We start from the raw sequence: 27150 nt of genomic DNA, 5'->3' as shown, positions 1-27150 counted from the left end.
GTACCCATAGGTGTGACTACTTCCCCTACCCTGGGGCAGGTAATTTGCATTACAATGTAAGGTGGGAAGAGAAGCCAGCAGCTTGAGCTGCTGCTACTTCTCCCTTGCGCTCTTGCTCTTTGCCACCACCATGAAAGGTTGCTTTCTGCTCTGTGCTGCTCTGCCTTGGACTCAGATGAGTATGGACTGAAACCTCCAGTAACTGAGCTAAATAAACCTTTCCTTCCTTCATTTCGAGTGTCGGGTATTTGTCCCAGCAACGAGAGAAAAGTAACTAAGACAGTAATGTCTTCCTGGAGCACTGTTGCACAAACCTCAGAAAGAAAGGATAGATGCTCAACTAGCAATGTCTGCATGGGCAAAAATGGCAGAGCAGGGAGCACTTCATACCTCAGAGGGAGGCAGAGCAAGCAGAATTAGGGGATGGCGGGGAGCAGGCTGGTGAGAGGCGCTACAGAAACAGAAAGGGTTTTTTTTTTTCCTCTATTCAGCCCTGTGAACTTGCTTCCTCCCCAAATTGCCAGGACAATATCTGCATCTTGTATGTCAAGCCTCTGAGACACATCTACCCAGCTGTCCAAAACCCTGCACTCCTTATGGGATGCCACAGATCCTGGGTGAACTTTGGCTCATGGCCTGGCTCACCTGGATGTCCAAGTTTGCTCCCGCATCAATCAACATCTGGACCATGGCCTCGTCCCCTGCGGCACAGGCGTACATCAGCGGCGTCATGCCCTGCATGAATCAAAGGCGGATGCTAGACCCAGCACATAGCCCATAGGTCTCTGCCCCAGGAAACCTGGACGCAGCTTCTTCCTCCATCCAGCTGCTCCTCCCCACCCCCTTTCCTCCTCCTGTTTCCTGGGCCCCTGCATGCAGGACACCCAGCGGGTAAGCAGGGGACATTTGCCCAAACACTGCAGATGGCAGAGGGGTGGAAAGCACAGGCCCTGCAGCCATACTCAGCCATACTCAGCTATGATGGCCACCTCTGCCACAGGTAACTGTAAGCTTTGTACAGAGGCCTCAGTTTCTTGTCTGTGAAGGGAGAACAGTGTCTGCTTCACAGGCTTGCCTGTGAGTTAACACGTGTAAGTGCCTGTGTACAGAGCAAGCTAACGAAATAAGATACTACCACCTGTGTCACCAGTTACCCTGTTGTATACCAAGCTATCGTAGGCCTGTGCCTGGAAATCTGCGGTAGGAGATTGACATGCAGTGTCTCAAACCCTTGTGCTATTCCTGCATCTCACAGGTGAGGAGCAGAGATGGAGAACTAACTGCCCAAGGCCACAGGACTAGCAAGAGGTGGATCTGCACCAGGCCCCTGGCCCATGGAAGCCGTGGAGCCCATGCTTTGGGGGTATCACCCAGGCGAGGGGAGCCTTTGGCCAGTGTCCTGTGTTGCTGAGCCATCTGGGGCTTTTCCGGAAGCCGCATGCCACTCCCCCCAGGTGGGGGGGGGTGGTCCAGGGCGGCTCCTCAGCTGAGTCTCCCAATGGCCTATGACAGCACAGGTGGGGTGGGAGGCACCTATTCCACAGTTGGATCCTGGCAAGGGTGTGTCCGGGCTGGTGTTCTGCGATGATGTTATTTATTGGGTTATGTGTGTGGAGACAAGATCTCCTTAACTCATAAATCCTTGTCTAGTGCTCAAAGATAAAGAAATTGCCTGAACTTCATCATGGGGCAGAGGACCGTTTACCTGCACAGCAGGCTATAAACACCAAGGGGCTGGGAGCAACAGGGTGGTGCGTTCAGAGGATAGCCAAGGGCTGGAGGACCAAGCTGGAGCTTTGTCTTATCCTTGTGGACACAGTTGAGTCCTTTCTTTGTATAAAATTCAGACTTTTAACGGGGCTGTGAGCTACAAGTGTGGGCTGTGCTCTCGGCTGTTTCCATCTCTACTCTGGGTGAAGAGAGGCCCATGAAGCTACAGAACACATGATGTCGGGTGTTCTGCAGCCTCGCGGGCCTCTATCTTTGAACACACGTTGGGGATGTCACCGTCATGTGTGTACGGACAGCACAAACCAGCTCAAGCATTCTTGAGCGTTTACCAGCTACCAGATGAATTCTCACGAGAACACCCCAGGTGGCTGGTAACCCCCAGCCTACAGGGGAGAAAACTGCGGCTCTTTGGAGGGAGGGCGGCTTGTCTATGCTGCGGGGGCCTTGCTGTCATCCACGGGGAGCCACACCTGCGCTGACTGAGGGGCCTGTGTGAGATCTGCGTCCCAAGGCCCCTCCAACCCTGCAGTCTCCTGGGCTCAGCCCTGCCCGGGTCACCCCCTTTCCTGGGAATGCCTCCTACCCCTGCCCTTCCTCAGGCTAGCTCCACCCCTGCAGCAGGAGGCTGCCAGCCTGGGACCCTCTGGCTTCACGTTAGCATGACATTGCTCCGGCACTGCCTGTCATCCTTTATAAAATGGCCAAAGTAATTGTTCCACTGGGCTATTCTCATGAAATAAGTAACCTGTGTGCACCACTTAGAACAGTGCCCGGAACATGGTACATGTCGTGTACTAGCTATTCAGTAAATAATTCAAACACAAAAGTTCAAGCTAAATACCACCTAAAATTGCCAGTCATCTCCCATGTTTCTTACCCTTCATCCTGAGGGGCACCCTTTGCCCCTCAGCACTTTACATGAACAAACTCTACATTTTATTTGTTCCTTTTTGCTTTGTGGTACTGCAGATTGAACCCAGGGCCTTTATATGGAGCTGTATGGCTAGCCCTAATTTTTTAAATTTTGGGACAGGGTCTTGCGAAGTTGCCCAGAATCCTGGGATGCTGAGTGTGTGCTTTTGACTGTCCGTTTCCTCACTAGAATGCGAGCTCCAGGAAGGCAAGGTCTCAAGGCCTGGCACAGGAGGCGCACGGCATACTCCTGCATGTTGGCAATTACGAGCCATAGCTCAATGCCAGGTTGACACCTCCGGACCCTCTCACCCTTGGCCATCCGGGGCAGTTGCCAGCCCTTCAGCCAGGGGAATCCACAGCACTGAGGCTGTCAAGGGGTCCTGGGGAGTTCTGAGCTCACATTCTTCCTGCATCAGGTGGGAGCTAGCTCACCATGTGGAGGCACAGGGCTGTGAATGTCTCAGGTTTAGGACCCAGGGACTCTCCCTGTGGCTCCAGCACTGCGGATTCCTGAGTCAGGTCCCACAACCCTCCCCGCCTAGCAGAGCTCTGGGAAATCACCTGGTCATCCATGGTGTTCACGCCATCGGGTCCCAGGGCCTCGATGGCCTGGCTGATGAGATCTGTCCGCCCACAGTTGAGCATGCGGAAACCCAGGTCCTGATTGAACTTTTCTGTAGCAGCGCGGGCATCCAGCCTCCGGAAGGAACTGAAACAGCACTCGGGTCTGCCCAGGAGAGACCGAGAGGTGTGTGAGTGTGACTGTGCCCCAGAGACCTGGGCTGATGTGTGCAGCGAGGATGGCCAGGATGGGGAAGGACTGCGAGTTGTGTTCACATCAGCCAGTCTCCGACATGAACTACCATGCTGCTGCCTTTCTATAAACAGGCTGAGGAAGTGTGTTGAGCTCTTTGGAGCTGTCACTTGTTAGGAACCAACCCCCAACTAAATAACCTATGGGGACAGGGCACCCTGAGAAGGAGACAGCCCGCAAGGCACCCCGGCACTGGGACGCTGCGTCCCCACTGTAGGGAGCAGGCCGCGTCTCTGCCTAGGGAATGAGCAAGGTGACCACAGTGTAGGTCTTGCCTGTGTCTCTCTCAAAGACTCCCTTGTAATTCCCAGAAGTACCAAAGCCAGGGAGAAAGAGGCCTAGCATCCCACTTGTCGTTGACCCATGCTACCAGGGACAGTCAGATAAGATCTGTGTCTCTGGAGGGTGCACAACAGACATCAACAGGTGGCTTCTACCTAGGTCTCACAGTGAGGCATTCGTCACGCAGAGAGAGAAGGTTGCACCTGGGGTCTGGGTAAAGGTCAAAGTCAGACCCACGGCCTTCATGGTCCAGGGCTGGCCAGAGAGAACATCTGGGAAGGGCTTCTGTTGGAGACCACAGGAAGGGACCCCATGGGAAGGAGTGAAGCGTGCTGGCTTGGGGACTGTGAGCACCAGGGCTCAAATAGGGACACAGTCAATTTGCCAGCTGGCCGCCTATGGGCCAGCTACTATTCCTCCCTCATCTGCAGCCTCTTTATCTGTCATGTGGATGTTAAGAGTCCCTTCTCTAGCACTGTCACGGGGACTAACACATAAAAGGAAGGGCTCATCACAGGGTCAACCCCCAGGCAGTGCTCAGGGATATGGTGGCGATTATAGGCACAGAGGAGGGGGGGCCACATCCGCCTCTCCCTGTATTACAGAGTCCCACAGTGTGAGCTCTGTGTCCCCCAAGCCTGCACGTGCAGCTGCCCTGTGGCTCACACAAGACCGGATGGATCCAGACTGGACTGGTTACAAGCCTGAGCCTTGGTGTTCACAGAGGACCCCTTAGAGCAGTTCAGAGGTACTGCATCCCCTCGCTGACTGCCCCCCTCACCAGGACTGGGAGGAAACTGAGGGAAGTGGGCAGAGGCTGCACACGGTGCCTGCCGCCCGCCCGCCTTCCTCCTCTGTCCCTTACTTGAGCTGTCGGGGCTCGCAGTCCAGGCCTGGCAGCAGCAGCCGGGCCGCCTGCCGGATGTCTCCGCCGTCCACGGTGAGGCTGCGGCGGTGCTCGGCGTAGGTGATGGCCACACGCATCCACTCCATCAGCGGCGGCAGCAGCATGAAGGGCCTGAGGGCAGCAGAGAGAAATCAGGCTGAGCGGGGCGTCACCTAGAGGGCGGAGGGCCTCAGGAAACGGCCCTGAGGCTCTCGGCCTGTGAGGAGTGGAGGGGACGGGTTCTTCCACTCAGGAAGATCCCAGCTTGTGCCCTCGCTCCTCGGAAACCTGCTCCCAGATCTGGAGGACTCTGGTCATGTGATGTGGCCAGTGAGAGAAGGGGCTTCGCAACACTACAGCCAGGCCTCCTGTCCTCTCCCAAGAATTCAGCTTGGAGCTGGGGTGTTCTCTCCGCAGAGGGGAGGCAGTGTCCCCTGGGCCCAAAGAAGAGTCTCACAGACCCAGGCTCAAAGGCACCCCTGTTTCTGGGGGTCCACTGTGTGGCAGACAGCTGTCACTTCCTCTACTGGAAGGGGGCTCACGGGGCCTCTGACTTCCCAGGCAAGGCAAGGGTTTCCAGCCCGGTACGCAGGCAGGAGTAGCAGCCTTAAGTCCCAGAGAGAGGAACCATCCCAGGTGGGACAGGCCTGTGGGACACCAAGACCCATGGGTGGTGCAGGACAGTTACCCGGGAGCAAGGAGAGGCTGCCAGTACCAGGTCAGGGCTGCAGATTCCAGGGGGGCGCCTGTGAAAAATCACTCTGTGTGCCGCTAGGGGGCACCGTTCCCGCAGAATGGGACAGCGCCCCTCCCCCTTCCCCACCAACTCTGGGACTCAGCGGGGAATACGGTCCACTGCCTACTGATGACTGATTCTTCTTGTCCTCTGCCCAAAGTAGCAAGTCCCGTATGGTGAAAGCCCCTTGGCGGAGGGCTTCACAGGCCAACAGATCTCACGGCCCGACAGTCAGTCTTTGGCTTCATGACTCCATGGGCACCCAGCCGGCTCTGCCCAGAACGGATCAGAATGGATGCTTCTCTCGTTCCTTCGACCAGGTCCCAGGGAGAAGGCACCCTGCCGCTCACTGCTGCTGGTGGCTCTGATGACAGCCCATGTCGGCCCCCTATCTCCTGCGTTCCCAGACCTCCCTGATGCCTCATCCCCCGGCCTTTCATTCTAACTAAGCCAGGGAGCGGCGCCAGGACAGGGCAGGAAACCTCCGCTTCCTCTGGTACCCCGGGCCTAAGCTGTCGCTGCCACCTTTTCCCTCAGCGCAGGGCTGAGTTCACCAACCAGCGAGAGGACCGGGAGGCCCTCCTCAGCTGCTCTAAGCAGCCATAGGTGGTCCACACCTGCCCTGATGGCTCATTTCAGGTTCCCAAGCTTGAGGTCATCCTCACAATTTAATGAGACAGTCTTACTATGTAGTTCAGGCTGGCCTCACATTCACAGCGACCCTCCTGCCTCAGCATCCTGAGTGCTAGGATTAAGGTGTGAGCCAGCACATTGGCTTCATCCTTATAATTTTAAGGGTTTTTTTGTTGTTGTTGTTGTTGTTTTTTTAAGGTAAAGCATTCTTTCACTTAACAACCAAAAGCCCCAGAATAATCAGATGTGGTCTGGAAGGTACTCATTTCAGAAGTTATTCTGATATGGTGGTTTTCTGTCCCTGCAGAAATGTTCAAGTTCTTTAAGTGGTCCACTGTGGGTAGCAGTGAGTGAGGGGAGAGGGCCGGCTGGGGAAGCCTCCCTGGCCTTCAAGGGTGCCAGGAGCTCTTCCCACTATCACCAGCCAGGCCAGTACCTATCACCAGCACCCAGACCACAGGGCTGCAGGCTTTCCAGCTCCCCCTGCCCACTGCCGTCTCCTCCCTAGCAAGATCAAGTCTTCCCTCTGCCTGTCTAGATTCTATTTAACCTTCAGGGCAACTCTTTCTGGAAGCCAAAAATCTCTTCCTGCTTCAAGACTGCCACAACACCCCACAATTCTCTCTTCCAGCAATGAATGTGTCCCATCTTGCTGCTGAGTCCATTTCTTCTAAGGTCAGGAATAATGTCTTCCATGTCTCTGCTTTCTTGAAAATACACTCAGCTTGGGGTCGGATACAAGAAGCTTTCAATAAACATTTGCTGAATGATTAAATGCATGGGTGAGTATTGGTAATCAAGTATAATATACCCAGATTTTCACTCATGGATGAGGCCATGTTTCTACCCAGAAAAATGACATCTAATTTTCAAGGGTACAGTACTGACTCATGAGAGCGGTGTGGTGGACACCAGCTGGTGGTCAGCTTGTTACACCCAGCTGAACCAAACTAGCATGGTGCTGGGTGTGTGGGAGGCCCACCTGAGGATGGCTGCCAGCAGCATGAGGCAGAACTGGAGAAGAGCTGGGACAGGCTGCTCGGGAAGCTGCTTGGGAGCTGCTGGTTCTCCTGGGCTATTCTGGGTGACCTCACCATGCTGGCTTTCCTGGTGAACTTGGCTATTTTTGTCTGAGGAAGAGCTTGGAACCTTGTTATCCCTGAGAATGGCTATGGTTCATTTTGGGGGAGCTCTGGTCCTCACCTTGAGCATCGCTTCCTGGCTCTGGAGGGGAAGATGATGCACAGCGCAGCCTTCTGGAGAAGACAGCCACATTGGCTTTACTGATGGGAACTCAGCTTTCCTCACTGCTGGAGGAGCTTGGGACCTCGCTGTTGCTGAGCATGGCTGTGGTACTTTTGGGGAGCTCTGGTTCTTACTTTGAGTGTCACTTTCTGGTTCCAATTGAGATCACTAGCCTGTGAGCACAGATCCCTCATCCCTGGCAGACTTTCCCAATCAGTGCAGATCTGTGAAGCAGACCTGAGTGAGACTTTGTCATGGGCTGTAGGTCTCCAGTTAGACTTGAGGGAGGCCTTGTTATGAGCTCCAGGTCTTCAGCTGGACTCTAAACAGGATATTAGGATCCAGGGCCCGAGCTGGATTCTTTGGTTTTTAGTGTGGACAGATTTCCTGCACTCGTTGTATATGATTCTTTGGGTGACTATGATAAAACAATCTTATAAAATGTGTGCCCTGCATTGTATTTTTCCTCTTGCAAAACCCCAAACCATAACTAATGGGAAGCTAAGATTTGATGGGGGAATTTGTGTAATCTAGGAAGGGAAAGCAACCCAGTCATGAACTATTCCTCTGTTTATAAGCTCTCTTCTTGGTTAGAAATGCTCATTTTTGCAAATATCTTTGAACTTAGGCAAGCGCAGAGAGAACCTTCTATACATCAATTCTTCTAAAGCAAGGAAAAGGTTTCAGTTAAACCATCAGTGTTACAGATGGATGTGTAAATAAAAAGATAATTCATAGATCTGTCAGCCATTCTCCCCCGCTGTGGCCAACAGCCAAAACGAACCAAGTGCCAAGTGTGGCTACTAGGCATCTCCCAGCTGCACTAGGGGAAATCCAAGAGGGAGTGTGGGAATCATGAAGCCCAGCCAGATGGTGTCTGGATTCACTCTCCTGTTTCATGTGCCTTAGAACTTAGCGCGTGAAAAAAACCCAGTAGAGGCACCCTCGGTGAGCATATACCAAGGGCTGACTCGTTGGCTCCATTCTACCATTATGCTCAGAGACTGGACAGTTGAAAACTACACTTCCCAGACTCCTTTGCAGCTAGGGTTCTAGATGCAAGTTAGATTTCATTGTTATAGAGGCTGCTCCAAGAGATCTGGGAAGTAGACCTGAGGCTGAGGCCACTTTTGTGTCCATTCTGTTTTTGCAAATAAGTCATAAAAGCATAAAGTATTTTTTGTTGGTTTCCTACAGAACTTCTAGTGTCTGGTTTCCACCTTCTGGGTGCTCCTGAGACAGAAGTGGTAAAAACAACAGCAAAGACATCTTGATTCCAGCTCAGGGGTATGTGTTCAAACTCAGGGAGCAGCGCTCCTCACCCACGGACAAGCTGTTGTTCTTGCAGCTGCTCCTTGAGCCCTTTCTGTGGTTCTGTTAGTCCCTGCTTCCCTGCATTAAATCCCTTCCCGTTCAAAATACCTAGAGGGGTTTCTGCTTCCTGAACTGAATGCTCCTGAGTTAATATTTTCATTATAATTTGTTGTTGTTGTTGTTTGTACTGGGGATCAAACTTGATCTTGCTTGCCAGGCAGGCGCTTATTCCACTGAGCTCTCTCTCCAGCTGATTAATATTTTCAAACACAGAAATCCAGATCCTCTCTGCCTCGAAGGTGGTCTCCCTGCCTAACCCACCTCTTCAGGCCCTATCTTTGGCCCTCCCACTCCCTCGCCTCTGGTCCTCCAGTAATTAGTGGTAAACAACACATGGGCTTCTCAGTAACACCCACCTCCTGGGCTGCAGGTTTGGATTGTTTCCTTTCTCGTAATGTCACCAAGCCCCTCTGTGGGCTTGCTGAGGAGAGCTGGCCTGCGTCACTGCACATTCTGGAAAATCCCTTTGAAAACTCCCTCCTGCAGTGGCTGTCTGTGTCCTGACTGTGTGGTGGGTCGGGGGAGGGAGGCCGAGGCCAACTGATGTGTGCACTTCCCCTGGGGTCTCTGCTCTTTCCCGCCCAGAGAAGAGGCCGTTTCCCAGTTTGCCACTGTCCTGTCCCTTCGCTGAGCTTGGCTGCCAGCCTTTCCTCACCAGAACGTGGATGTCTGAAGGGCCAGGGTGGGGAGCCCCTTTCTTCAGCCCTTGGCCCTCTGAGTTTCCTTTCAGCTGTGTCTCCTGCCCAAGAGTAGTGGTGCTCTGGTATTTTTGCCCTCAGGGCCATTTTTATATTCTTAAAAAATTACTGACAGTATCCAAGAGAGTTTGTGTGTGTGATCCCATCAACACCTTATCCAAACATCAGAACCAAGGAGATGAGAATGCAGGAAGATGCAAACTCACATCCCACTGGCTACGGCATGACATCCTTGTCACGTCACACGGTCTCTGGAAACCCAGGAAAAAATCAGGGAGGGAGGGAGGAAGACAGGGAGGGAGGGAGGGAGGTAGAGGAGGGAGAGAGAAAGGGAGAGGAGGAAGGGGGAAGGGAATGGGAGTGGAAGAGAAAGGGAAGGGAAGGGGGAGGCCAATGGGAATGGGAGTGGGACAGAAAGGGGAGGGGAGAGGGAGGGGGCGGGGGAAGGGAGAGAAGGGGGAGAGGAAATGGGAGTGGGAGAGGGAGGGGAGAAGGAGGGGAGAGGGAGGGAGAGGACTGGGAGGGGAGTGGGAGGGGAGAGAAGTGCGAGTGGGGAGACAGAGAATAACATCTTCCAGGCAAAAGAGCTCTGAGCCCATGGACTCTTGCAAAGCATCTGAGACCCCAGGGCACCCCAGGATCACACTTCGAGGACTTTTTCTTTAGAACAGCGGCAGATCCCTAAGACGTCACTGCTGACAGTGACCACGGCAACAGACATGGGGCTGGGACCCTCATCCCGTGGCGCAGGCTCCAGGAAACCCTGAGTGCAGGGTGGCCTGCATGTATCCCCCCAGCCCTGGGCTCCCAGATGCCTCCCTGCAGCATCTGCACTGACAGGAAATTGATGTTCTAATTCCTTCAATACAACCGAACTGGCTCTGTCGCTGTGGGCACCCCAATACCCGCTTGGGGCTCATGTTGCTATTAAAGAAGGAGCTGTCTGAGCAAGAGGTCTCTCATATCTTTCACAGAGTGCACCCTCTATTCTTATTTCAGATTCTGCTTGGCAGCAGCTATGTGGGGTCACATGGGTGGGTTCCGTCTGGCGACCTCCAGGTTGCAGTCTAGTATTTTCCCGGTGAATGAAACGATATGGTTCTGGGCAAGTTACCTTACCTGTCACCCAGCCTGTTTCCCCATTAGAAAAATGGGTCTCAGTTCTAGGGCCGCCTCCCAAGACAGCGGAAGTACAGACGCGCAGTGATTGGCGCAGCCTTGGGACCATGGCGGGCTCCCTGCCCACGTGAACTGTCACTGCCAGGTTAGCATCTATGGGTCGAGAAGGCACACAACAGCAGGAAAGGCCCTAGGAATCTGGTCCTATTAGATGCCTCAGCTCCAGCCTTCTCCTATCCTGCCAACTCCTGGCCTCTCCAGAAAGCAAGTGTAAACACGTGAAGCCGGCAGCAGCCTGCAGCGAGCTGCCTGCCACCCGCCCCAGCCTGGCTTGTGAAGCAGTAAAACAAACACAACCACCATGTTGAGCCCAAGCAGCAAACTGTCTGGGGGCACAGGCCCTGGTCCCCTGGGGAAGGGACAATGTCACGAATATGCGGGTTGGGTACACAGTCACTTGAGATCTGTGACCTGAGGCCCCCAGTGCTGTCTGCACCTAACCCCAAGCCCTGGTCATCAACTTTCTGGGAGCATCTGTTTGTGTGCTCACTACTGTCACATGGGGAAAGGCCAAGCAGCACCCAGGGCCAATGGGCTCGGCGTAGGACGGCGACCAATTCATCTCACTACTGGAGGAGGAGCTGGAAACCCAGAGAGGCTGAAAGAGGCGCAAGGTCACACAGCAACAGGGACCCCAGACCCAGCTCCTCCTCACTTCTGCCTTTAATATATTGATGAGCCTGACTCTGTCACCTCCAGGGTCTCATAAGGCTCCTCAACAGGACCAAGACTTCAAAAGCCATTTTTAAAACCCCATTTAAAAAACGAAGGAGGGACCAGGGAGATGTCTCAGTAGAATAAGCGCTTGCCTGGCAAGCACGAGGGCCTGAGTTCAATCCCAGGGTCTGCCAAAAAAAAAAAAAAAAAAAAAAGCAGAATGAGCTTCTTAAGGCCTTGGTTTAAAAAGGTCCCTGTAGCATGGAAAAAGTAAATAAACCCTGTGCTGCTCCACAAGCTTATGATTTATTGGGATTACAGTCCTATAAGCTGTGTCTCAACAACATGGAACGGGAAACGCCTCCAATTTCAGCTCAAAGCAGGCTCTGTTCTCCTGTGAGGTGGGCAGAGGCCTCTGGGCAAGAGTCAGGGTGGCAGATGGCACCAGCCTGTAACTGGAGGCCAGTGACCCAAGCTCTGTGCAAGAGAAAGCCTTGTGCCTCTGTTCCTGACCCAGTGAGTGCAGTTTGTGTCTGGGGCCAGCAGGTTTGTCCCATCCACTTGCAGGGAGCAATGAGGCCCAAATACTAGATGTGCCCACCAGCTGGGAGGGGCACTTCAGGCTGGGCCTCAGGGTCACTTCCTCCCTGGGCCATGAGGACAATGGCTCTGGGGTGCATTCGGGCCTGGCTTGCTGGCTGAATGTCATGACTTGGCAAGGACCCTGATGAGATTTTCCCTGCCCCACCTGACAGCATCCTTGGAGTCCAGGGAGGATGAGCCAGACGCCGCAGAGGACGATCAAGGGCAGGGCCACCACCAGGATGCTTCTGTCCCCAGCCCTTAATTCTCCACCAGCTTTGCCCCCTCAGTGGAAGGCACAGCCCAGCTCTAGGATTGCGTTCAGGCCCCTGAAGCCCTGTTTCATGAAGCTAGCTGTGAAGCCTGTCGCACCCACACCCCTCCCTAGCTTGCTGTGTGGACTGGGGTGGCAGGGAGCAGCATAGAGTTGGTCCAACTTTCCCACTCAAGCCATAGCTCCACAAACAGACTTCTCTGGGAAGCTCGGGCTTGGCTCTGGAGGCCCTCTCCATGGTTTCCTGAAGATTTACACAGAGCTGCTGTGGCCCCAAACTGAGCCAAAACCTCCATGTAGAATAAAACCAACATTGTCCCCCTGACGTCCCATTCCACTCCCAGCACAAAGGGAGTGATTCTAGTCTGGCTCACATCTTGGATTAATTACTTCTCTAGAATTGCTTGGTAAACCAACATGGTTTGGCTCGGCTTGGAGTCAGAGCTGGGCATGTTTCTCTCCTGGAACCCCCAGGCTGCCTCAGGATATGCAGCTGACCCGTGGCACAAGCTGCACGGAGCCAGGCAACTTCTGTTCCAGATGGGGCTCTGGGCTTTCAGTGGAGAGAATGCACCCTTCTTAAGACTCAGCTGGTACAGATTAAAGGCCCTAGATAAAGCCTGCCTGGATTCACAGATGATTTCTAGGTTTGTTTGATTTCCTTGGTTGGTACTGGGGATTGAACCCAGGGCCTTGTGCATGCTAAGCATGTGTCTTACCACTAAGCTACACCTTAGCCCTCTGTGGTTTCACAGGTGGGGTTTAGATGGGAGGGTTTCACTATGTTGCTCATCCTGGCCTTGAACTCTTGGATTCCAGTGATTCTCCTGTCTCCACCTCTTGAGTAGCTGCACCAGACCGGAGATGCGCATGGATGCCACGTGCTGCCTCTTCCTAGGAGTGGGTGTCCTCGAGTCTCAATGGCAGAATAACAGCCATGTATGTGAAGTCAGTCGCAAGGCAGCTGGGTGGCCAGGAATCTTAGAAAATGACTAACAATGAAGCACCCGGCACTGTTGTAAAGAAGCCCCTTATAGGCTAATACTTCACTACAGGAATGCTTTGGGTTGTGAGCAACTCAGCTGGTACACAAAAGAGTCCTGCAAAATTTTTCTTCTGGTCACAAACTCTGCATCAGGTGACAAACACAACCATTGTTACCTTCCCTACACGAACACAAATGCAGCCGTCTTCTCTCAAATCGTAAAACAGATGATAGGTTTCATAAACCCAGGTACCACTGTATCTCCTGGGGAATTCAGTCCTCGTATCTACTTTATTAAGCAGGTGTTTTTGTTGGTGGTGGTGTTTTGTTTTCTTTATGGTGCTGGGGATGGAACCCAGGGCCTCATACATGCTACACAAGTGCTCCTCTGCTGAGCTACATCCTGGCCCACTGCAGCAGGGACTCATTGTAGGCCCACCCTACACATGGGGAAACTGAGGCAAGAAGAGTGAATTTTGCTCCATACCACACATCTGGCCAGCGGCAGAGCTAGAAAATGAACCCAGGTGGGGGGAACCCAAGTCCAGGCTCCTGAAGAGCATGCTCTGTGCCACTCAGATCAGTCCCTGGGTTCTGGGGGGCCTCCCTACTTTAGAACTGAGCCAGGGCAGGTTCTCACTCCTCGGGGTGAAGCCCTCTCTCCCGCCTGCTCAGGCAGCTGCTGTACTCTAAAGTGACTCTCGAGGGGCTACAGAGCTCTCTGGGCAAGAGGAAGAGATGCTCCTTCGCCCTTTGCTCCTGGAGGCCTGGGTGGACTTGAGTACTGGCAAATGGTACTCTTCAGATCTAAAGGAAATAATTCCCAGATAGAGAGAACTGTTTCACACGAGAACTTTCCAACCAAAAACAACTTCCTGGGGAGCGGGAATCCCAGAGATAGGGCTCAGGCAGTTTCTGGGAAGGCAGCTTAGAGGAGGGAAGAGATGAGGGCAGGGATATCAGATGCCATAGATGTCTCTGGCGCCTTGCACCCTGGTGGAGAATAGCCAGCCCTCTGGCCTTTGGGGCCAGGCCTGACTCCGGGTGGCATCTCAGGTGGGTGTGGGTTCCAGCAGACACCGCACACCATCCCCTCTAGCTCCGTCCTCCCTCTGCTAGGTCTGAGTACCTTCCCCATTTCTCAGGCCAGAGCTTCCCAGTACAGAGAGTGGGTGGCTGGCCCAGCAGGCCAGAGTATCTGCTCTTCCCACGCACCGCACTGGGATGGAGCAGTGTGACAGCAGGCTTATTCCATGCTGAGGGGGTGTGGCTCTCAGCCAACAGGCCACACCTCACCTATGGGCCGAGGGCTGCCATTGCCAGAGACCCGCTTCCTTCTTCTACACTGGGCCATAGTGGTGGCTATCTGGAGAGCATGCTTCTCTAATATCTGGAAGGCAGCAGGCGAGGGCCTCGAGTTGATACCCCCATGGGCACCTGCTACCACCCATTGGCCTCTGCCTGGGTGCACTTATCCCAAGGACAGCTGCTGGGCAGGGGGCAGGGTTAGGGGTCTTTGTTTAGGCTCTCAGAGTGGGCCACTCTGTTCAAAAGCAGCTGAGTGTGAGCTGCAGCACCTGCTTTTCTTGTCCCTCTATAGCAGTGATGGCGAACCTTCCAGAACTTTCAGTGATAACAAATAGCCTGCGGTGGCTCACTTACTGTAGGTTCCCCACTGCGGCTCTAGAGTCCGAGATACTCTTTCAGGGTGCCATAGGAAATGCTTCTAGAAACTTCCTAGAAGTAAGCGACATGCAACTCTTGAGGCCAGCAGGTGCAGGAAAGGGGCCTTCTTGGCTGGCAACTAGTGGTTTTGATGGGGCCAGGGCTCAGGGATGGTGGTGTGGGCCCCAAGGAAACCACAAGTTAGGCTCCTGGGTGGGGTGTGCTGGCCCTGCTTTCTGTACCCACATCCCAACAGTAGCCCCACGGGAGGCTCTGGTAGGAGCTTCTGAGTGGCACTGACATTGCTAGGAGTTATTGAGGGCCTACTGTGTGCCAACAAAGCATGGGGCTGGCCCATCCTCACATATTGCTACTTCTGATTCTTACAGCCCCCTGCAAGGGAGGTGGTTTATTACTTTGCAGTTTACAAATGTGGAAATCAAAGTTTTAAAATGTTTGGACACATGGGCCAGCCAGATAGCCCAGCAGACTAAAGCTCCTGCTTAGGGACTGGGGTTCGATCCCTGGAGTGCCTCCAGGGCGCATTGAGCTGGTGACTGGGACTGGGCATGGTGGCGTGTGTCTGTAATCCCAGCACTTGGGAGGCTGAAAACAGGAGGATCACTAGGAATCCCATCTGTGTAGTAAGATCCTGTAGACTCTGTACTAAATACATTAAAAAAAAAATGTTCGGACACATGAGCGAGGTTACACAGACAGTTACTGGTGATCTGGCTGGTTCCTAAAACACCAGACAAGTGTGCCGGGCTCTTTCACGATGCCAAACTGCCCTACAGAGGATGCTGTGAGTCCACTGGCTGAGAGAGGACTGGAAAGAGGGAGAGGAGTAAAGACACACTTCCAGAGACACATGTCACACCAGGCCCAGGCTCCAGCTTTCACACTCAAAGCCTCATCATGCCTCGAATGTATCTTGGACCCCAAGATCTCAGGGCCATGCACCCCAGCTCTCTACTGAACCTGCACAAAGTAAAAGGGGGTGGGATGGGGGTCCCAGGCAGCTGTCAGCAGTAGCTGGGTTTATGAGAAGAAAGAAATCTGGCAAGTAAGGGCAGGCAAGAAACCAGCCTGGTCCGGTTCCTGATGGGCCCCGAGCCTGTGCGCTGCCCCATCCTCAGGGTCTGAACCGTCTCCAGCTCAGCCTCAGAAGCTGCCCTAAGAAGGCAAATCAATTCCCTTTGGAGCTGGGATTTCCCTGCACTGAACACTCTCAGAATCCTGCTGCACTGCAGACAAAGGGGATTGTTGCTGCCCGTGTTATAAAAACACCCGAACGAATAAAGGGGGCCGACAGTTCCGTCTTTTCAGTGAGGACCCAGTGGGTCCAACAATGGGGCAGGAAGTTGTACGCAACGGGTAGCCCCTGGGGGTGTTATTCAGAGGCCGGGCCAAGATCCTGTCGCGTCTCCATGTTCTGTTATCTGGCACTGGTACTTTCTTTGTCTGCCCCCAATCCTGGCTTGCTCCTTCTTGGATGCTGACAGATGCCTACACTCAGGCTGGCCACCCAGAGCCAGCAAAGCTGGGTCTGATGAGAAAGACGCCCCAGGAAGCTGGGAGCAAGTTGCCCAAGTGCCCCGGCTGGAGGGGGGTGCCAACAGAGGAGACCAGTTCCTTGGTCTCCTCTCCTGAAAGGGGAAGGGGTTCTCTGGTGTGAATCCCTTGCATTATAAATGGACCTCACTGCCTGAGGTCAGCTCTGCGTTTTAGCCAGCTGTGATTTTGGCCAGGCCTTGGTCCCTCTCAGGGCCTCTGCTTCATCTGTCGACAGGAGTGCTAACAGCTCCATCCAACAGACACAGTGAGGATCTGCCGGAGCTGGGCAAAGTGCTTTCTGGAATGCAAAGCTCTGCCTCGATGCTTGTAGTCTGAGAGGAATGAATGAGATCCCATCACTCCCAGGCACTCAATTAAAGCCCACTGTACGGCATTATGGCTGAATCAGTAAGCGAGGGGCCAGTGATATGACTTGGCACTGACTACACTGATTGACAACCCACCTGATCTTTGATTCAATGAACAAATGAAACTCAGATTGTAGAGTTCTTTAAAAGTCCTTGTGTGGTGTACTAAAGCTAGGTCTTATAAATAGCTCTGTTTAAAACAATCTTTGCTTAAGTCTTTTGAGGTATCTGACCTACCTGTCTTCTCTGTTACCCACCTCATCTTGGCTACTTGGCTTCTGTCTAGGCCATGTTAAGATGAAATTCAGGTCAGGAATGGAGTAGGGAGGTGTATAGGTGGTGGAGAGAAAACATGTATTCTGAGTAGACGTGACTTCTAAATTCACCTGTGCTTTGGATTATTTATGCATTAAACATGTCTTAGTCATGTCAGTCTTTCCATAGGTTTAAGATAATGGGATTTATACCGGAAGCAGCAGCTACCATGTATGGGAAGCTTATTCTATGACAAGTTCTTTTCATGTATTCCCTCACCTGATCCCTACAAAATCCTTTGGAAGTAGGTCACATCATTTTCCATTTCAAGCTAGAGGGATGGGGGCTTGGAAATCAAATATTTCACTCAAAGTCAGAGCTAAATGAGTGGCAGAGCAGGGACCTCACATTATGACCTGGTTCCAAGGATCCTATCCATTGGCTCACTGCCTGTTTTATTAACTACCTACTATGTGTGGGGTCTGTCCTAGGTCCTTGAGGCAGTCACAGAGTGCTTACGGTAGAACAGTGGGGGACGGACAGAGCCTAGTGAACAAACAAATACCTACCCAAGGTAATTCCAGAAAGAAAACAAAAAGCATCGGGGGAGACAGCTGCAGGCCCTGGGCACACTGTAGACAATACACAAGTCACTTCGGAGGTTACTGGGTACGCCAGGCATCCGTGGAAGCAAGTCCTTGATTCACTCAATAGCTATTATTTCATTTACTTCCATTTTGGGTAAACAGATGGAAATTTAATGCACAAAAAGGGGGAGAGGAAGAGAGAAAAGAGCTTAAGACTGCAAATCTTCTTGAAATGGTATTTAGGGGAAGCACAAGTCAGTAGCATCAAGCCACCACTGCCATCATCTCTATTATTTGATAAGAAAACACTTTCGCAAGCTGAGCAAAAGATTAACGAGCCCACTTCTGTAGACGGAGCACACAGCCTATGGGTGGGCGCCTCTGATTTATGTAAAGTGCTCCTCCGAGGGGGCCATTCCCCCTTCTGCATCTGGAATGGAACAAAGAGGTGCCTCTCCTCACAGGGGGCCCTTGTTTGTGGGGGGCACGTTCCCAGAACTAGGGGAGCCCCCAGAGAAGCAGCCTTGGCTTTCTACATTCCCAAGAGGAAACTGAGGCTGGCTTGCTCAAAGTCCCAAGAAGAGGCCTGGACTTGACCTTTGGACCTCCGAGTGTCAGCTTGTGCCCTGGGCCTGACCTGGGAGTGTTTGTTCAGCAGCTGTCAGTGACAACTTAGGGGAAAACCACCTACGTTTTGAACTTTTACTGTTTGTACCCAATCCTGTCATGAAATATGTACTTGGAAGCACTGAATGTTTATTGTGTTTTTTCTCCAGAATCCAAAGTATAAAGAGAAAAATAAAAAACAGATAATACAGGAAGTAGGGAGCCAGATCTTTCTCAAAGGAGATTGGAGATCAAGGGATTGGGGCAAAGAAATGCGAAAAGTAATGAAAAAGGTAAGGCCTGCCACGTCCCACTCCCCGCAAAGAAAGCGAACATCGTGTGCTACAAACACATACTAATTAAACCAATAACAGAAACCATAGCACAAGTCCTTCTGTGAGTTTCGCTGCCCATGCTGCTCACTTGGCCATGTTGTCTGTGGCTGTCCTTTCAGGCCTGGCCAAGTCCCTAGCCTGCTCTGCCCCTAACCTCGTGGTGGTCATGAAGGTAAAAACAGAGCCATACTATGAGCCTGGCGCTATTCTGCACGCTTTGTGTATATTAGCAATTAATCCCACGGAACCCTTTGAGGGTGGCACTGCTGCTCCTGTATTAAGCAGCAAAAAGTAGCACAATGACATGCATGAGGGTACCCAGGTCCCAAGAGGCAGGGCTGGGACTCAGGTGAAGATGGGCATGGAGCTTTCTCCTCCACTGTCTGGGGAGGTGGCTTTTGCCCATGTTTTATTCCTGTCTTCTTGATGTTTCCCTCATTACGCTGGCAAACTGACCAACAACTCAGTCTCTAGAATTCTCTTTTATCCCTTCTCCGCTGACCAATGGAAATGGAGAAAAATGAATTAACAAGTGAATCTCGTATGATGAAACCTTCCCCTTCCTGCGTGCTTGTTCCCCTGCCCCTCCGCACTTTTGGAGACGTGATTTTACAATGCCTAGGGTGGTCTCAAACTCGACACCTGCCTCCACCTTCCATGTCCTGGGATTACAGGCATGTGCTGCCCCCCCGCCGCCCTCCCACCCCCTGCCCGGCTCCTGTGCTCCCCGATGCAGCTGGAACTGCCCTCCACGGCAGTCCTTGCAATGACAGCGCTATTCATAGCTGTACTATTATCTATGGGAGGGTTATATTAGTAAGTGCCTGAACTACCACTAAAGCAGTGGTCACATTAGTAATAATATTAATTATACAGTAACATGGGGAATTTGATAATCCCAGGTATCACTCAGGAACCACAGTTTAAGAAATGTCACACTGACCTACACATTTATAGGAGCTGGGTATTCAGTGGACTTTTGGTGTCAGAGAGAAAAGGGGACTCACCAATGGGAATCCGCATGAACAGAGCCCAAATTTTATTTTATTTTTTAGAAATTTGTTTGGCAGAGATTGTAAGAATGATTGCATAGTTTTCTTTTTTAGAAAACAAAATTTTAAAAAAGGCATACAGCAAATCTTGAGTACTGGCTGGATATTTGATGCTCATAAGAATTATTCTCTACCTTACGTTTGATCGTTTGATGACTGTGCTGTGGTCACTTTTAAGGGATTCTCTTTATTTATTTATGTGTGTGTGTGTGTGTGTGTGTGTGGCCAGCTCAGCCCACCAGGGGGCGGGGCTGGCTGGCATGTGGTGCTGGGGGATTGAACCGCGGTCCCTGTGCTTTGCCAAGCTTGTTCCAAGTAGGTGCTTTAGACCACTGAGCCATCTCACCAGCCCAAGGGATTCTCTTTAGAGAAATATACTCAAGTATTCACAGAGGACATGACCTCTGGTAGGAATGGGGGTGGCACAGGATTGCTCGTGCAATTCTTGTTATTCGTGCTTACATGTGACATTGGAATTATGATTGTTTTTAGACTTTTTTTTTTAAAGGGGGCACTGAATATTTATAGGCAAAATATATTTGCATTCTTTTCAACATAATCTGCAGGGCAGGAAATGAATGGATGAGTCTGAGTTAATAACAGTTTCACCCTTTCTATACGAGTGTATGTTTGTGAGTCACAGTGAGCGTTGTCATCCTTAGGAGGTGGCGCACACTCCCCTCGCGTCCTGACCTTTCTCATCTCTCCTTTCCTCTCTCTTTCGTCTCCCCGATCCCACCCCACCTACGTCATTTCAAAGAACCAACTCTTTGATCCACTGATTCCTCCCACTGTCTTTTTTTTTAGTCTTCATTTCATTCATTTCTGCCCTGATCTTTATCACTTCTTCCTTGTGTTAGTTTCAGACTGCGAGTATTCTTGTTCTTCTGATAACTGGTAAACACTAGGTGACAGAAGACACACACAGGTCTATTATACAGTTTTCTCTAGTGTGTTTGAAATTTTCTTAACAAGAAGTTCTAAAAAATGTTACGGCATCGTAATAGAGACAACCTATTCTGAGGGTCAAATATGCAGCGGAACTGCGTTTGCTCCCATCACAACAGTGAGGAGAAGAGCGGAGGGAGTGGGCGCGCAGCCCCATTTACAAAGCACATTTCAACGTGTCGGACACTGACAGAAGCATCTTGCACCTCAGTTTCAGGTAACCAGAAACAGCTGCCCAACTTCACCTCTTGGCCAAGGTGGAATAAGCTGACTTTCACATTGCCACAAGACAGCGAGGATAAGACCCCTGGGATGACTCGAGGAAGCTGTGCTCAGGAATTCCCAGGAGCCACAGGTGCGGGCTTTGGGGGCACTGGTAGAACCCAAAAGGGCTGACACTTTGCTGGCTCCAGTTCTTCCAAATTCTGTTTCCATATTCACCAGAACCTTCTTGGCCTGCAGGGCCTGGAACTAGGTGGTTGAGAACTGGGCCACACACACACCTTCTGCCAGGGTCTCATCTAGGCCACGGCCTCGACCTTTGTGCAGGCCCCGGGAGCCCCAGTAAAAAGAGCTTGGTGGGAATTGGGGACAAAGGGTACCATGAAGCCTGCCTGCTGTCCCTGCTGAAGCTGTCTGGAGTGCAGGGCTAACCATGGTGGTCCTCTGATGACAGGATCGGCTTGCCTCCTGTCCACTTTGCCTTCAGTACCTCCAGCTGTGCCTCCCTCTATTCTGCCTGATGCCACTGTCTTCCAGCAATCTGCCGGCGAGCTGATGGGCCTCCTGTCTCTCCCGCATGTCTACACAGCCCCCTTCTCATTCCTCAGGAGGACGAGGACAGAGGAGATATCCCTTGCCTGGGCTGCTGGCCCAGCTGGCCCGTCCCTCTGCCTCCAGGCTCAGCCAGCAAGGACCACACTGAGCCAGATGGCTGTCGCTGTCCTCCATCTCCTGGATCCCTGACAGTGGGTTCTTTCACTTTCCGGGCTTGCTCTTGGCACTGAAACCCCCTGCAGGGCAGCAGCTGTGACTAAGTCTGTGTTTGGGACCTTGCCTTGGGCCCGGCTGGTGCCCAGGATGCCATGCTGCCAGTGGGTGAGACATCGCTGGAGGGCTTTCCCTGCGCGATGAGGGTGAGATGGTTGGGAGAGATGGGGCATCTGGGGCTGAGATGGCCTGGAGGAGGTGGCCCTGAAGTAGTCCTACAGCTCTGAGATCAGATCTTAGCAGCCAGTGGAGAAAGCCATAGCCTGGCATGGGGACAGCTAAGGTCTCTGAGGCCAAGAGCCTGCTTTTACTTCTTGCCCAGCCTGGCACCCATATCCTGAGTGCAGGTAATGATCCCTGGTGGGTGTGTTGCTGGGCACACAAAGGAAGGGGAGGTAGAAAACGAGCTTGAAGAGGAGCAGCACTGCTCGGCGCACTTTGTTCTCCTGGGGGAGCCTCAGGCACAGGCTGGCCAGGTCTGAGTCGAGAGCTGCTGCCTCCATGCTGGGCTCACTCTAGGGACCGAGGGACAACAGAGACCCCTCGCTGCCCTCAGCCTCTGCTGCCTCTGCAACTTCCACTCCTGCCTCTTGGCTGCCTAGGCAGCCCCTGTGAAGGGCCCCCACCTGTGAGCTCCCGAGAACAGTAGAAATGGCGAGCAGCTGAGCAGGAAGTGACCACGGGCTCCTGCTCCTTCTGTCCCCAAGGCTGGGGCCACACAGCCTCTCGGTGGCAGGAATCAGAAGTCTGTACTCAAAGCAAAGGTACAGATTTGTGTGGACTGCCAATGGCCCCATGCTGCCGCTCCTGTCCTGAGGCTGGACCAAGGGAAGAGTATCAAGGGATGAAGCAGGCAGAGCTTGAGAGAGCACCCCCAACTCACAGAAGTAGTGGGAGCCTAGCAGACTCCAGTCATCCCCCCACATCAGAGAGAAGGGCTCCCCAGAGCTCTGGAGGGTGCTGGGTGGCAGGACCACGAGGGCCTAGGTGACACGGCTTTCTCCACAGCCTCCTGTGCCTGTCCTGCCACAGTGACCCGGAGGAATAGCAGGATCTGCTTCCACAGCCAGAAGCCACCAGAGCACGGCCGGGCTATGTGCTCACCCAGATATTTTTAAAGTATCCTCTTTCTAGTATAGAAACTTGAAAATTGTGGCCCTCCTTCCCTTCTAGGGTGGTTCCAATTTCCTAGGAATCTAATACTCGCTTGAAACGATTCATGGAAAAATACCTTTGCGACCAGATGACTTGTGCCACAGTGTGGTTTGGGGGTAATGAGGTGTCTAAGCACATGCACATGTGCATGTCACCATCTGTGCGCAGCTGTTACAACCACAGATAAGAGGCTCAGGCTGCGGAGAAGCTGGTGCTGGCAGTGCCTCTGGCCCAGGACACTCTCTGAAGAGGCTTGCGAAGCCAGAGTCTGCTCCGTCAAAGACGACCCAATGCCACATCACAGCTCCAGGGCCAGCAGCTCCACCTGGCTGAGCACCCTTGGGAACCTGAGCAGACAGCAGGCAAGCTGCCTCCCTCCCCACCCCATGCAGCCTCGCCCTTCCTCCTCCTTGCCAGCATCTGCGACTGCAGCACTTTCTCTGCAAAGCAGAAGCAGCTGGGGCACAGGGCCTGTCCCGGGCCTCCCCTCCCTGTGAAGCGGCTCCCAGATTGCTGGGCTTCTCACTCAGACCCAGGTGGGCCTGCTCAGCCCTCCATGACCCTTCCCACTCCCAGAGGAGTAAAGTGTGAGCGGTATCACTGTGCTTCCCGGAGCACTGAGTCACAGCAGCACTCTGCGTGAGTGAGGAAAGGAGGCCGGCAGAGGCCTGGGCGCATGCTCACAGCTCCCAAGAACCTCTCAAGGTAAGCACTGTTGTCTGTTCCCAGGCCACCAATGAGCCCAAGGCCACTGCTCCTGATCCCAGTGTTGCCAGGGTTTTCCTGTAGACTGTTTTTCATGGACTCTGCTATAGGCCCCCCTCGTCGCCTGTGGGTCCCGTGAATGTGGATGAGTGGAAGAGGTGGGCTTGGCCGTGGAGCCAGCCGAAGTCATGAATGGTGGCCCTACACACCAAGCAGCTGACTCAGGCCCCAGCTGCTGTCTGTCCCGGATGGGTGGAGTCTTTGGGCCTCTGCCTCTCCTGCCCTGCCCTGTGAGGTGAAATGCAGACGGGGCTTCCTAAGCCAAGTAGCCAAGCTGCCAGCGCACGTGGTCTTGGGGCAGTTACAGAAAGCACGTGCTCTAAGCAGAACAGTTAAAAAGGCAGCCTGGGTAGAGTGCTTAGAAAGGCAGCCTGTCCATAGGCCAGCATGCGTTCCTGCTTCGAGCCCTTGCTGGCTCCTCCTTCTGCAGCACCCAACCTGTGCACCTGTTCTCAGCCACCCTGACCCCACCTGGGAAAGGCAAAGGCTGGGTCTCTGGAGAAAGCATGAAGACAGGCAGCAGGCTCAGATCAAAGAGCTGTCGGGGCCCAACACTCATCTGTGAAACCAGTGGAGGGGGACAAACAGGCCATATTTGGCAGAGAGCAGCTGAGTCTCCAGGAGCCCAGTGCTCTGTGCCAAGCTGGCAGGCCCAGCGCTGAGGCCTGGGGTCCATGCTGACCTCACACTGCATCTACCCTGGGCTTCAAAGAAACCAAATCCGGCTGCGTACACGGGTGAGGCCTTCATCCGTCCAAGCCCCCCGCTACCTCCTCACAGGCACCATAGCCAGCCACAGGGTCCCTCGTGCTGTCAATCAGCCACCAGGCAGCCAGTCCATGCACACTGTTCAGCCTGGGCAGATGCCTACCGTTCGTTGTTCAGGGTCATTCTTGGGGGGTCCAAGTTGGGGTTCTCCATGGACTCCATCTGTGGACAGCGCAGGAAGTAGTAGAGCGTGTGGAGGGCGTCGGGGGACCAGGTGATGGGCTGAGGCGGCTGGCGGGCCTGGCGGGCAGGGCTGGAACCAGGACACAGAGGGTGACGCCCCTGCATGTGGTGCATGGCGCGGGAGACCAGGTCGCCTGGGAGTGGGGGCAGAAACCGAAGACCAAGTCTGAGTGCAGATCCCACATGCTCCCTGATGCCGTGCCTAAGAGAACCGGCTCCATCACTCCCTTAATTACTGTTTACCCTGCAGTCTAGGGCGGGCGGAGGAGGTGGAAACTGTCACCTGCATGCACAATAGCAATTTAGTTTCCCTTTCATTTCCAGTCTCCTCCTAACAGATGAATTAAAAGCTCAGGGCTGGCGTCCTCCAGAACTATGCTAATGTGGTTTCTTTTTCAACATCCTCACTTGCTCCCACCCCAGCTCTCCAGTCTTGAGAATCTCTCTGGGTCTCTGCTCCCAGCCTCGAACAGTCCGTGCCAGGCCCCGGGGCAACTCCCCCTGCTAAGACAGGACCGTGGGCAGCACCACCGAGAGTGCCCAACAGAGGTGTCAAGGATGCAGTTCCCTAGAAATGCCAGTTAGCTTGACCTTTACACCTCCAGGGGGTCAAATATTACTCCCATTTTACAGAGGATGAAATTGAGGCTTATCTGATAAACATTTCCTGATCCCGGGCATTCTCCTGCTCATAGGAAAGCCCGGGTGCACGTGCAGCTAGTGAACAGGATGGTCTACTCTTGGCTCCGAGGTCTGTGAACTTCACTGTGACCCGGCTGCAGCCCATCCTGCTGGAGGCTGTGGGGTCCCAGTCCCCACATCCTGTGTTGTAGGTCAAGTCTTTTCAACATCCCACCAGCCAGGGATAGGAAACTCCATCCCATCATTGTGTGAGACCACAATGCTGAGAAAGGATGGGCTGAAATAGCTCAGGGCACCTGCGGGCACCTCTGTTCTGGGCCGCTAGCCCCTCTGCTACAGCGCTGCCCCCAGGCCTAAGAACCTGAGGGCCCCTCTGGCTGTGAGCCCCCTCCCCTCCCCAGCAGCCACTTCCGCAGGAAGCCTTGCGGACACAGCTAAGCCAAAGGTGGTAGACACAAGCAGATTGCAGGTTGGCCACTGCAGCGCCTTTCAGTGAGCAGCAGAGCCACTTTATTCCCCTGCCCAGTTCAACTTGATTATCTGTCTTCTGGGACTCTGGGCTTGAGCACAGTCCCTTGTGTGCCTGGGACCCTGCACAGGGTCTTCTGTGTGTGACGCACTGGGCAGACATTGGGGAGTGAATGAATAAAGCGTCTGTACCCGCATTTCACTTTTAAAGGCAACTTCCAGGAAGGCTTGACTCATGCTTATTAGTTGCCAGATTCTCCCAGGACAGCCATGGTGATGGTATCTGGCTTCCAGGCAGGGACAAATGACACTCCTAGACCTGGAGCTCTGCACTGGGCAGGAGTCCTCTCTCCTTCCTCCATCCCCTGGTAGTCACTTTCTCTGTACTTCCAGCTCTACTTATCCCTGTAGGCTTCAGCTGCCCGGGGTGTTCCCCTGGCCCCACAGCCAGCAGAGCTGGTGCAGCAATGTCCCGACACCCGGTCCTGTCAGGAGGAGACTTTGGTTCTATCCACCTGGGGCAGAACTCTGGCATCTGTAGTTGGTAGTTTCCCTCAGCGACCTACTATTTAATCAGGATTGAAAACCACCAGGAAGTCAAGACATGCATGCGCTCAAATCAGAGCTCTGCTACCACTAGCTTGTGTGCCAAGCGGATGCAATTTTCAGAGCCTCAGTTTCCTCATCTGTAGGATGGAAATGATAGTGTCTCCCAAGAGTGAAGATTTAGGGAAACAACAGGTGGGAAACACTTAGAGTCTTTTTGTCATAGACTAAGTACTTGGTAAGGCTGACTATAACACTAGGATTGCCAGATTTTTAGTGCCCTATCATTATTCCTCTATGTTTTATTTTTTGGATATAGGGTGTCACTGTATAGTCCAGGCTGGCCTTGAACTCAAGGTGACCCTCCTGCCTCAGCCTCTTAAGTGCTGGGATGACAAGCATATGCCACTACACTTGGTTTATTCCTCTATGCTCTAGTCAACTCATGACGAGCTTGTCCTTCTCAAACCATGACCTATGGGTAAGCACCACCTCACATTTCCCAGGACAGGAGGAGTCCTGAGTCCTAAAGTGCTCAGAAAGAATCCCAGCCCTACCCTCAGGCTCCTGAGTGGCAGAAACTGGCGGCGCACACAGCCGGCTACCCCGCCCTCTTGCCTCTGCCAGTCGCATGGCAGGAGGCTGAGACTTGGCTTCCATTTCTGAAGGTCTAAATGTCATAACATTGGGCAGGGCCACAGGGCCACAAGGAGGAGAAATCAAAGAGGCTCAGATAGCATCAAGGACGCATGCATCTTGCTGAAATTTCACTCCAAAGCCTCAACAAGGAAAAAGCCATTATTATTAATTACTTTTATTGTTGTTTTATTGTTACTGGTGGAGAACCCCTTGGTGGTGTATTTCTAGCCAGGATGCAGGCAAGACAGCAAGAAAGGAAGGAAACCTGCTCCTCATGGTTTCCCGCAAGGAATGTCAGGAGAAGCTCCCTAGAGGGTCAGGAACTTGAAGGTCCGGGCTTGTTCCATCTAAGCCCCACCACTACATGGGCAGTTCTCCATGTTGGCAGGGAGGTATTGCACTTCCACAGGACAGAGCAGTTCAGAGCAGACCAGTGACCTGCCCTAGCTGCACAGCTAGTAAGTGTGACAGCTGGGACCAGACCCCACTGTCCACGTGTATGCTTAGACTGTGGCCTCCACAGGGACAGCTGCATAAGCTGTGACTGGCTCACAGGTTAATGTCAGAAATGGAAAGTGAAATGTTTTTTAAAAATCCATAGTAATCTGACAGTCATTTTATGTCTATCTC

At 53.0% G+C, this 27150-nt stretch overlaps 1 protein-coding gene across 1 annotated transcript in view; it reads right to left on the bottom strand.

The window, feature by feature from the left end:
- Abtb2 (ankyrin repeat and BTB domain containing 2) overlaps positions 1 to 27150 on the bottom strand; it is a 165384-nt gene that overhangs the window by 12447 nt on the left and 125787 nt on the right. Inside the window, exons 3-6 of the mRNA XM_004627058.2 lie at positions 24146 to 24359; positions 4608 to 4760; positions 3208 to 3373; positions 646 to 735 (exon numbers count right to left, since the gene is read on the bottom strand). Of these exons, the coding sequence (XP_004627115.1) occupies positions 646 to 735; positions 3208 to 3373; positions 4608 to 4760; positions 24146 to 24359 (623 nt within the window). The remainder of the gene's footprint in view (positions 1 to 645; positions 736 to 3207; positions 3374 to 4607; positions 4761 to 24145; positions 24360 to 27150) is intronic.

Source organism: Octodon degus, unplaced genomic scaffold (assembly GCF_000260255.1).
Source record: "Octodon degus isolate 3935 unplaced genomic scaffold, OctDeg1.0 scaffold00018, whole genome shotgun sequence".
In the NCBI taxonomy this organism is placed as follows: domain Eukaryota; kingdom Metazoa; phylum Chordata; class Mammalia; order Rodentia; family Octodontidae; genus Octodon; species Octodon degus.
The sequence above is the reverse complement of the archived record's forward strand: the minus strand, read 5'-3'. Positions and strand labels throughout refer to the sequence as shown.